The sequence below is a fragment of the Antrostomus carolinensis genome, unplaced genomic scaffold (genome assembly GCF_000700745.2).
Source record: "Antrostomus carolinensis isolate BGI_N321 unplaced genomic scaffold, ASM70074v2 scaffold35803, whole genome shotgun sequence".
NCBI lineage: Eukaryota > Metazoa > Chordata > Aves > Caprimulgiformes > Caprimulgidae > Antrostomus > Antrostomus carolinensis.
In genome coordinates this window covers 1-10,684 of record NW_010303710.1, presented here as the reverse complement: position 1 = coordinate 10,684, position 10,684 = coordinate 1, and the positions used below count along the sequence as shown (strand labels likewise).

Genomic DNA, 10,684 nt, shown 5'->3' with positions numbered 1-10,684 from the left:
TATATTAATTTGAGAAATTTGATTTTGTTCAGTTAGATGAAGAGAAATTTCTCACGACAAAAAAAGGGAGCAAGAGAGTTAAGGGCTCTCAACATCTCTGGGTACTGCCTACACAGATCCTACACTTACCCTGTCCATAATATGCTGAAGTTGTATAAGTGAACTAGCATAGCTCCATAGTCAAGCTAATAAGCTTCATCCTGGTTTAGCTGGGGATCAGTGCTGCACTCCAGTTACTCCTTTAACATTCCACTCACTGAAATATTGTCTAAAAAGTTCTGAAGAAATGCACAACAAAGCCTGACTGCTGAAAGAGAATGTTTTTGAGTAGTAGTCCTGAAAACTCTACTGTTCCATCAACTGTTTAACTTCCCACCCCATCATATGTAGTAGATATTAAAACAAGGAATTCAGTTTTGATATCCTACAGGCCATCTCCAAACACACATTATCTATATAAACAAAAAGTCAGTTATGTTTTAAGAGGCAAATCATGTTTTCTTCTGTAACATATGAAATTTAAGGTTCTGAAATAGCAGGAAACTCCATAGGTCTGGCATAGACATTATCACAGAAGTATTTTAAAAGAAAATTTAAAAGAATAGAGGCATTTGAGACTCCTCTGCAAACCTCATCCTCCATCCTTGTGCTTGCTTTACAGACCACACACAAATGCAGCGGAAGAAATAACCTAAAATCATTTCTGTGAGTCGAACAGGAATGCTCACATAATCACTGGAAATGCTCTTAATTGGTGTGGCTCAGTGGTGCATTTCAGAGCTGTTAGATCCTCTGCTGCTGTGGAACTCTTTTCATGTCCTGGCAATCACAGTCCAGCCAGCAGTTTGTTTATCATATTCAGTATGAGTTTCCGGATCTCCAACAAAGTGGTATTTACTCTGAGGCAGGGAAGACTGCAGTAATCCACTAAGTTCTCATTAGCCTAAAATGCAGAAACATCTGCTGGGGTCATGAGCTGCTTACTTGCTGTTGATGAGCAAAGAATCAGCTCCATTTGAAGCCAGTGGGAACAAAGAATTGTAGGGTTGGGGGGTGGTGGTGAAGAGACAAACGGGCCTCGATTATCTCCTGGGCTGCAGCTCCACCATAGTGCACCACAGGCACAGAGGGATGCTCCCTTACGTTGACCCCTGGTGACCCTATCGCAGAGAGCACAGGAATTACAGCAAAAAATGCTTTGACTCAGCCCTCCTGAGCTGGTGGCCAAAAAAGAGTCAGGCAACATCAGTGTAACTGAAGAGAATGTGGTCAGAGATCTCCAAGAAATACCAGAATCCAGGCAGGCTAATCTGTGTGGTACAAACCTAGTTTAAAATTATCTTTGCCAATTGCTTTTTAGACAATTAAGATAATTTTGCGCTTAACATTTCCGTGCTCCCCCAGTTCCCACCCAGGTTCTCAGACCTAGTTGTCTCATTTCACAATTACAAGAGAAAAAAGCTGCCCCCCTCCCCAGAAATAAAGCACCTTAGAACACATGAACATTAACAATTGGTGAATAAGAACTTTTGGCCTAAAAGATGAATACACAGGTAATAAGAACTGCACAATTTCAGGCAGAACACGAATCTACATTGAGACAAATTACAGAAGGGAGAATACTATTAATACTAGGTTAAAAATACAGGGAAAAAAACCAAAACACCAAAAAACCCCAAGAAGAGATTGATAACCTGAATAAAAAGAGCCCTTCAGTTGTTTAGGACTCCAACCAGACTCAGAGCATGTGACATTGTCAGAAAATAAGTGGAAAATGCAAAATAAGAGGTGTCACATCTGTTTAGCTCCTGCTCCAGTGATTCCGCAGTTCTTTGTTGTTGTTTGTACAGTGTTCAACACAACAGCATCTAATGTCTGTGGCTATTTCAAGGCGGAGGAGCCTAAAACATTTCTGCAAAGAGCCAAAACAGAACCACTTAGAAAGAATATTCAGGAAAAAATCAAGATGGAAAAGTCTCAGTTCAAAAGAGTTTAAAGCCTTTCCTGGAGAGGCTGAGCTGCTTTATCTAACACTTGTTCTAGCATTTGTACAAAGAATTACACAAGTGTTCAATTTAAGGAAAAGAATGGCCAGAATGCTCAAATCAATGCCTGGGATTCTTCTGAAACAATGAGTGCACATCCCCAAGCACTTTATTGTTTTGTACAAGCAGTTGGCCTTTAGTTCCAGGACTCCCACTGTGCCTGAGGCTTGTTGTACAGATAATGAGTGCCACCTGCAGCAGCAGGGATGAACTACTGCCCCAACAGATTGAGAGCCTTTAACTGTGATCACAGCAAGCAGAACCTTTCTCCACCACCCTTCTTCACAGAAGAGAAATAGCAGCTTCACTTCACTTTACACTTCACAAAATACACTTCACTTTAGAGTGAAAATTTGTATTGCTGTCCGTTGCTTAAGTAACATTTGGGTACATATATATATATAAACACAACAGTATTGCAACAGCAAAGTCACTTGACTGAAGAGAATGGGATTAATTTAAAAGTATTTATTAAAAATATATATTTTTTTTTAGAGCAGCAATGAAGTCTACCATCACTAAATCCTAGGAAAAGCATTCTGATTTGTGTCTGTGCAGAGACAGAATTATCAAGACACTATAAACTCGATTTTCATTCCATCCCTCCCCCCTCATATTTAAGTAAGACCCCTCTTAACTTTCCGTACATCAGAATGACACACGACAAAGATTCGGGGCATGAGGACACACATCGTAGCAATTATCCAACCCAAGGATAAACAGTTGTTTGAGCAGCAGTTTCACTATGTAGAAGCCTTTCTACTAAGATCTCCATGCACCAAAACCAGACTGCTAATTTCCAGCTAACCTAGGACTTGATTGCTTAGCAAAGCTCCCCATCCAGTGGCCAAATTCGTAGGTGCAGCTCATGCTCCTGACCCGGAGTGTGATCCTGCTGCGTCCAGCACCCATGACTCACAAAATAAATGGCAGCACACACAGGATATTGAGCACAAATCATCTGACATGTTTGAGGAAGAAGAAACAACAGATTAACATCTTAAAATAACACATTACCTCCCACTGGCTTATGGATAAGTTGCTGTGAAAAAAAATGACATTGATATTAAATATAAGGAGGGTCTTAATAGTTTATAGATTGACTTCTCACCCAGTGCACTTCACATCTTACTGACCCAGTTACTATAGCTTAATTTACTTAATTTTTAATAAAAACAAGACAAGAATCCAGTTAGACCCTCAGTAACACCAGGAAGAAAGCCTGAATAGCACTTTAAGGAGTGCAAGGAGAATGCTCCAAGTATTTTTTTTGAGCAGGCCAAAAAGCTTCACAGACACAACTTAAGCCAGAAACCACTACACAGACAAAACAAAACAAAACTTTCAACAAACCATCACAGAAAGAGGTTCCACAGGTGAAAAAAAAAAACAAACCACAGGATACAGAAGGTATTTCTCTCCAAAAGAGATGCTGTGTGCAAAAATGGAAAGTACGGTGAAAACAAGGGCCACATCTGGCTGTATGTTCACAACAGAGCACACACCTTCTCAGGCACTTACTCAGCAGTTAGGTCTGAGGTTTCTCTCCACATTCACACTCTTCTGGCCTCAGCACGTTGGGTGCCAGTAGGTCATGGCTCACCACTGGGACTGGTTAGTGCCTGTAAGTCCATCACTGCGTATATTGTGTAATATTAGGCCTATGTAAACCCAGATGGAAACAAAAGCTTCTGTAGGAGATCAATGAAGATATTCAAACATGAAGGCTATTGATAAAGCAGTGTAAAATAGTCTTTATTATTAAAATAAATAAAGTCCTTAAAAAGAAGGTGTCAGATTAATACAAAAACATTTATGATTTTAATAATTTGTTTCCAAGGCAATTAGGCAACAAGTTACCAAAACTTTTCACTTGTTACAAGTGACCAGGCTCCTTCCAATCATCGGCCTCATTATTTGCTATCCACATAGCTCTTCCTCTCAGCAAATCCAGAAATAAGGGACAAGTAAGAGTTCCTCCAGAAGTTGTTAACCGAGTGACCAATGACCATGCTGTACATCCCTACAGATCCTCCTGACAAATGCACAGCACCACATACACAATTCCACATCTGTACTCTGACATGTTGCTCTCTAAGGAAAACTGGTTTGCAGAGATGCAAATCTGCACACTTAAAAGTCAGTTCCAAAAAGTAAACCGAGTTGTTTAAGAACACCTATGTCATATTTGCTCAGAATAACATTTCTTATTATTTACCTTGCTGTACTGTCAAGGCAAAAAGTGATGAGAAAAAAAAAAGATGTCTCCTTATGGGACAACATGCAGAAGAAAACTCCATTTCTTGTATTAGTAAGCACACATGCTGCTGGTTTCATATTCTGGTGAAAAACTGAAAATCTGGACAAGTTCTATGTTCATATAAGAAGTAAAAAGATGACAAGTCTGCTGGCATTGACTTAGTACCCACCCGTTAGTGAAACACCACACAAACCTAGTTGAAGTACCAGTGTTTCACAACATCTAGTCCATGATTCTCTTCACATATTCTTTGGTTACGCAGAGAAACTTCTTTACTAACTTCAAAGGACAGGTTCTCCACTTCTGTGAAGCTCCTGGAACAAATGAAACAAGGTAAATCAGTTACTCTGGACAGGAGTAACTTCTGCTTAACTCCAATGGCTCCGTGCCTGGACATTCACATCATTCTCCTACCACGCAGCCACCAGAAGAAAAAAAGTGTAAAATGTGAATTTTCATCCTAATGGTTAGAATTCAGAGGAGAGGAGAGGCAGTTTGCAGGAGGGGGAGATGTGTGGCTTTATGGTCTATCAATCTTCAAAGATTTTAGCTGTAATCCCTTCTGGGGAAATTAAGGAAGGAAAGGAAATTTATCACGTTTTATCACTTCCTCATGCTCTCAGTGATACTTTGTATTTGTTGACACAATATTTGAGGAAAAAAACCCAAACAAACAACAAACAAACAAAAAACTTTTCTTTGCTCCTTGTACCTCTTAAAGGAGGATATATTTGTATGGTTATTATTTAAGACATAGTGCTTCCAGTTCACTTTTCTGTCTCCTGGAGTTCTTCACTCTCCTACATATTTGTACTTCACCAGGGCTACTCTTGCTCACTGAATTTCTCAGCTAACGTGTCAGCAAATGGCACACTAAAGTAGTTTACTCTGAATACACGAACAAATAAACCCCCAAACTTCTTCACTTTGACTGTAGGCAGGGTAGGGACAGAAATACAGATATCTGCTACAAAGAGAATTAAACTTGGTGCTACTATCCCCTCAATTAATCCTCCTCCAAAAAACCATTTGGGATATATCCTGGAGATATCTCTCGATTTTCCTCTGAGTATTTGGCCAATGAGTCTTTTCACCTGATTGTTGTAAATACCTTTGAAGCTCTTTATCCAGTTTCTGAGACATTTCTTTCAGGTCTTTCAATACACTAAATGCTTTTGCACTTTCTTCTGAGTAGCTTGGCATAACTTCTGTCAGAAGTTCCTGTGTGATAGTTAACTGCTTTTGCAGTTCATCTATAATATGAGATGTTAAAAATATTAATAAAAAAATGCATGCAGTGGCATCAGTTAATGCAAGCTTACTCAATAGCTGGAGGAACCACAGAGACAGGAGAACTAGATGATGGAAAACACAACTGTTTGTTTAGCTTTCACAAATACACCATGAGAAAACTGGGAAAGCCAAATTATTTTTAGCTATTGTGACTACATCAGCAACATGGCATTAAAATTACTAATCAAGCTCTCATTTAGAGTACAAAGATCTTCACAATACAGAAATGCAAGAGAAAAAACAAGTTTTAAACAACCAAAATTCCCTAGCCAGTTACACGTATTACTATTAGCATGTACCCCCAACACAAACGTATCCAGTCCTTTTTGTTAATATTCACAAACCAAAAATACATATCTATTCCTTCCAAGACTTCTTACAAGAATTTTAAGTTCTTCAATAACCCTTTTCTATTTGTTTTAAATTGTAAGTAAAGTGTAAATGGGTTAAGAATCTCATTTCTTGTAGATCAGCAGTTTAAAAATGTAACTTTTTTTGTCCAGAGTTGGACACAAAACACAAATACTAGTTTATTAAAGAAACACTCTCTGGTTCAAGACATCACACAATTATTTAAGCTCTAGCTCTACAGGAAACATGAGCAAGTCTACCCACATGACTTTATACCACAAAAAACACTGAAACAAGAAGAGATCACAGTATTTCTACAATCTGCTTAGCCATTAGGAACAAGAAAGGAGGAGGAATGCCATGAATACTTAAAAAGATACAGAAACTTGAAAAAGGAAGTGTACATGAAGACTGCCCTAGCTTAGAAAGTTACTTTTTTCCTGCTGCAGGATAAAAAAAACTTGCTCAAGTGCAGTTCAGCGGCTAAACAGAAACAAGAATTATTCATAGCAAAGCATGTGACTAATGCTGCAGCTCAGTGTTCATACAAGCTCTAAGGGCACACAAAATTCCTCCAGTGGCCACAGATAGATCTAACAACAACGTAATACCAAAAAACCCCATTATTTCTGAAAGTAAATTAGATGAATCAAATTCTCATACCAAGGTATGTTAGTGTATCTCCTTCTATGTGAATATTCTTTATAGGCAATTCATGTCTAGTGGCATCCAGGGCAACTGCAAAGCTTTTATATTGCTCTTTAAACTGCTCACAAACAGGAACGAGGGGAGAAAGTACTTCCATCTGGAAAAGACACATAATGATCCAACACTTCTTCAAAAGCAGCCATGTTGTTATCACAGACCTGGCTCAATACAGAAAAATGATTTTAAAAACCCCCAAATACCACTCTGCAATGCTTGTTGACAAAGAAATTCAAGAAGTTTGTGGTATGATACTCCTATTGTGCTGTTTAATAGGTTTTCCTCTACCACCTCTAATGCCTAGGTCAGTATCAGTTTCCTTGTGACTGTAGCTCAGAGGTACTAGCAACAGAGCAGTTAAAGAGTTTTATATTTGATACTAGGACTGTAGTTAACACTCTATTCTCCAAAAGACAAAAGTATTTTTCCCATTTTTGCAATGTCTATTTATTAAAAAGCAAACACAGGTTCAGTTCTGAAAATGAATTCCTCAAAAATTAATTATTCATTAGAAACTTGCCTTCTTACAACCAGGCCTGAACTATTGCTGTAAAACACATAAAAATAAGACAAAGCAGAGAGGATGTTCACGTCTCATCTAAGGGGCAGCATCTCAGCTCTAGCCATGGATGCAGTTGTGCAACTGCAGGATGTCCATGTGGGTGAAGATACTCGCCTCTCTTCTGCACCAGCTGCAAACTGCTCTGGCAACTGGCGCTGCTGGTGCCCCTTGCCCAAGAGCTCTAACTTCTCTTTCCTGCCTCTCCACAAGGGAGAGCAAAAAAAGCAATGAAGGCACCTGCTTAGGTTACCAGCGAGCGTTACATAACACAACACAACAGGAAGATGATATTTACCTTATTTAAGATGCATAAAATTGTACCCTAGCAGGCCACAGAAGCAGAGAAATCTTCTCTGGATGAAGCACTACTTCATACCGTAAGTGAGGTTGTTTAAATACAGGAGAAGCATAAATTGTAATAAAGCCTACCTGTTTGTCTAACGCGTTATCAAGTTTCTGCTCTCTCTCTTTGAGTAGAATTTCACGCTTCAGCTCGCAGAGCTTCTCCTGTTGTCTCCCCTTTTCTTCACACAATGTTAGCAAGTTTTTTTCTAATTTTTTCTCCAGCTCAGCAACGTTTTTTCCTGCCTATTATGTGCAAAAAAATATTCACAACTAAAGTAATGCTACATTTAATTAACATATCCTGAAGAAACAAATGCAAGCCTCAGATCATGCCAGAGAGCTTCAATAAATGAATCAGAGACCTCATGCAATAAGCACAGTACAGCACAGTTAAGGTCCCCCCTCAATCTTCTTCCCCTACCCCTGCTAATAGTTTTTGCCAAGGAAAAATGTACATATACAGGACTGAGAGAACAAAGAACAAAGTCACTGCTACAACCCTGAAATACCAACGCTCTTACTCACGGTTTTCCCCAAGCTTCTACGTACCCCCACTTCATGAGGAACCAGCATCAGATCAATAAACTGACACTGAATTCAATCTAAGAGAGCTTCCAAAGCAAGTCATAGTTTTACAACCCTAAACATATAAAGTCACAAAAATCTAACTTCTACACATCAGAAAGCATAGGCAAGAAATTAAACAATTCCTCAATATCAAGTTCTTTTATCTGAAACACCGAGTACTTGACTGACTCTCACCTTTACTCTTAGGTAAGTCAAAAGCAGGGTCTGAGATTCCAGCTCTTCCATCAGAGCATCAGAATCATTTCCCTTCAGAAAAGAAAAAAATATACTAGATCAATTTGGGTATTTAAACAATTATCTTTTTCAATGTTCAAATAAAGTCCAATTTGTGCCCACAACCGTCATCAACAACAGTCAGCTCAAAAAAAAACAGTTTGGGTTTTTAAACAATTGATGTTAATTAAATATACCTCTTTGTTCTTTGTTCCACCACTTATTTATAACATTTTCAGCAGATTTTCATAATACTGGTAGAAAAGTTGAAGTTCAGACCTACACTCTGACTTCTGCCAGAAGGCTTTAGACTATCCCAGGACCTCAAAGTTGTTATAAAGATTAAAGATAAAGAGAAAATCTTCATTTCACACATTTCAAAATGAATATGCTTAGCAAATGAAAGCAGTGAGACTCACCGCTTTTTTGGCTTTTTGAGGTGTCCCTGTATCTCCTTTGCAAGCAGAGTTTGAACTGGGTGTCTTTTTGCGGACAGTTTTATCTGTATCACAACAGAAAAGTTATTAATCTCATCTACCAAAGCATAAAGGTGGGTCAATATATCATCAGGTTCTTCAAAGGCCAAGATAATGTCAAAATTATTACACGTACCATGTGCTCTATTTCTAACTCTGAGGATACTCATGAGAAGATGTGGATCACCTGAGCATTGAGCTTTAAGTGACAGTTACAGCTTTAGTGTGACAGACTATTAGCCATTCTGAAAACTCTAACACCCATTTGTTACAGGAACACTTGAGAGTACTTTATTCTTTAATATTTGAGCTTAGCAAAAAGAACAGAGCACCCCAAAGATACTAAAATCAAGAGGTTAATTTAAACCCTGAAGGTCTTAATATCTCTGCTTAAAGATACTTTACCTTATTTAAAAGAACTCTTTTGTGAATATAGAAGAACACAAGGGTTACTTATCATCAAGTTACAGCACATATATTAAAAACAGTAAAACAAGAAATTGAGTATGAGTGGAAGCTTACCATTAATAGCTGAAAGATCAAGGTCTGGTCGACTAATTTTATCTTCATCTAATAAAGTGGACTGCAAGTCACCTTTCTCAAAACTACTCTGATTTAATGAGCTATGGACACCATCTGTAGAAAGAAGCTGTTATCAAACTAAAAGAATTAGAGTAGAACCTGCATAAGTTCACAGTTATATAGGCTTTCACTAATACGTTGCAACCTTAGGTAAACTTTTACAGATTTACTTTATATACATTGTGATATAACTTACTGAGAGATAAGGTAGTTCAGAATGTTCTCCTCTTAAACATTTCACAGTTCAACAACACCACTCAGATGTGAAAAGGGAATAATATTTCCTCGGGATTTTCAGGTCAAGTTAAGGTCTTACCAGAAAATTTTTTTGCAATTCTTGCAAAAGAAATAAATATGGACTGTTTTAGAGACAGGGATTTTCAGTCATTTGCACTGGGTTTATTATAAAGATTAAATAAAAAAAAGAGAGCGATGGTGAGGGCACAGTAAAAGAGAAGCTCAAAGCCTTGTACTGAAGGCAAGAGATACGCTTATATTAGACAACCCAATTACTGAATTCCAATTAGTTTTCTATCAGAATGTCCAAACAAGAGCTTAATGCACTTCAGTTTACACCTCTTAATCCCACATGAAGTTTCTTATTTCCCTTTGTACACAGACAATAACCAGCAGTGATGCAAATAACACAAACTACCATCTCGTAACACAAAATACCATCTCTTCACACCATTTTAGAGTTGTTAAGAGTCTACAGGTTGGAAATACAAATTCACACAAGAAAAAGCTTTTTAATTCTTCTATTAAAACATACCAGCAGAAGTTTTACATTTCTGAGGGAGAACTGATCTTGGTTTAGTTGCAGAAGATGGTTTAGCAATAGACGTTGAGAAGGAATTTGCTGAACTATCCTGACAATGAAGAAACAGGAAAGGTTGAACATAAGCAGCAAACGCAATTAGCGATATATCCTAACTCCAACTCAAACACTGACAATAAACTACAATCTCAGGGCGTCTTGGGTTTTTTGCACGTCACCTGAGCACAGTCTTAAGTTCCCAACGCAGCCTGCACGTAGGAACACACCACAACTCCCTCATAACCCCCGCAGAGGTATTTTTTTGTTCAGGTCTCACTGACGGGCTCCCTGTGAGGAGCTGAGCTGCCCCTCACACCATTCCTACCCCTTCCTGAGCGACCCCTGAGCCCAGGAGCGAGGTGTTTAAGTACCTTCTTGGCATCTTTCTTATCGTACTGCATGTAACGAGACTTCACAATTCTTCCACCTGAAGAAGGAGCAGAGAAG

The 10,684-nt window shown here is 38.5% G+C and overlaps 1 protein-coding gene across 1 annotated transcript; it reads right to left on the bottom strand.

The window, feature by feature from the left end:
* Positions 1–927: 927 nt before the first annotated feature.
* HAUS8 (HAUS augmin like complex subunit 8) lies at positions 928–10,638 on the bottom strand. Its single transcript, XM_029084072.1, has 10 exons — positions 10,609–10,638; positions 10,189–10,289; positions 9,361–9,461; positions 8,782–8,864; positions 8,324–8,395; positions 7,646–7,804; positions 6,613–6,754; positions 5,417–5,558; positions 4,512–4,619; positions 928–943 (listed from the first exon to the last, which is right to left on the bottom strand). The coding sequence occupies exons 1-10, from the start codon at positions 10,636–10,638 to the stop codon at positions 928–930; spliced, it is 954 nt and encodes a 317-aa protein (XP_028939905.1).
* Positions 10,639–10,684: the final 46 nt, after the last annotated feature.

Bases quoted from the DNA above. Each gene is read 5' to 3' on its own strand.
- HAUS8 (XM_029084072.1), bottom strand. From the start codon at position 10,638: ATGCAGTACGATAAGAAAGATGCCAAGAAG. The intron at 9,462-10,188 runs GTTTTAATAGAA...TGGTGTCCATAG, and splicing joins TGTAAAACTTCTGCTGGTAT to CTCATTAAATCAGAGTAGTT. The intron at 7,805-8,323 runs GTGAGAGTCAGT...TGCACATAATAG, and splicing joins TGACTTACCTAAGAGTAAAG to GCAGGAAAAAACGTTGCTGA.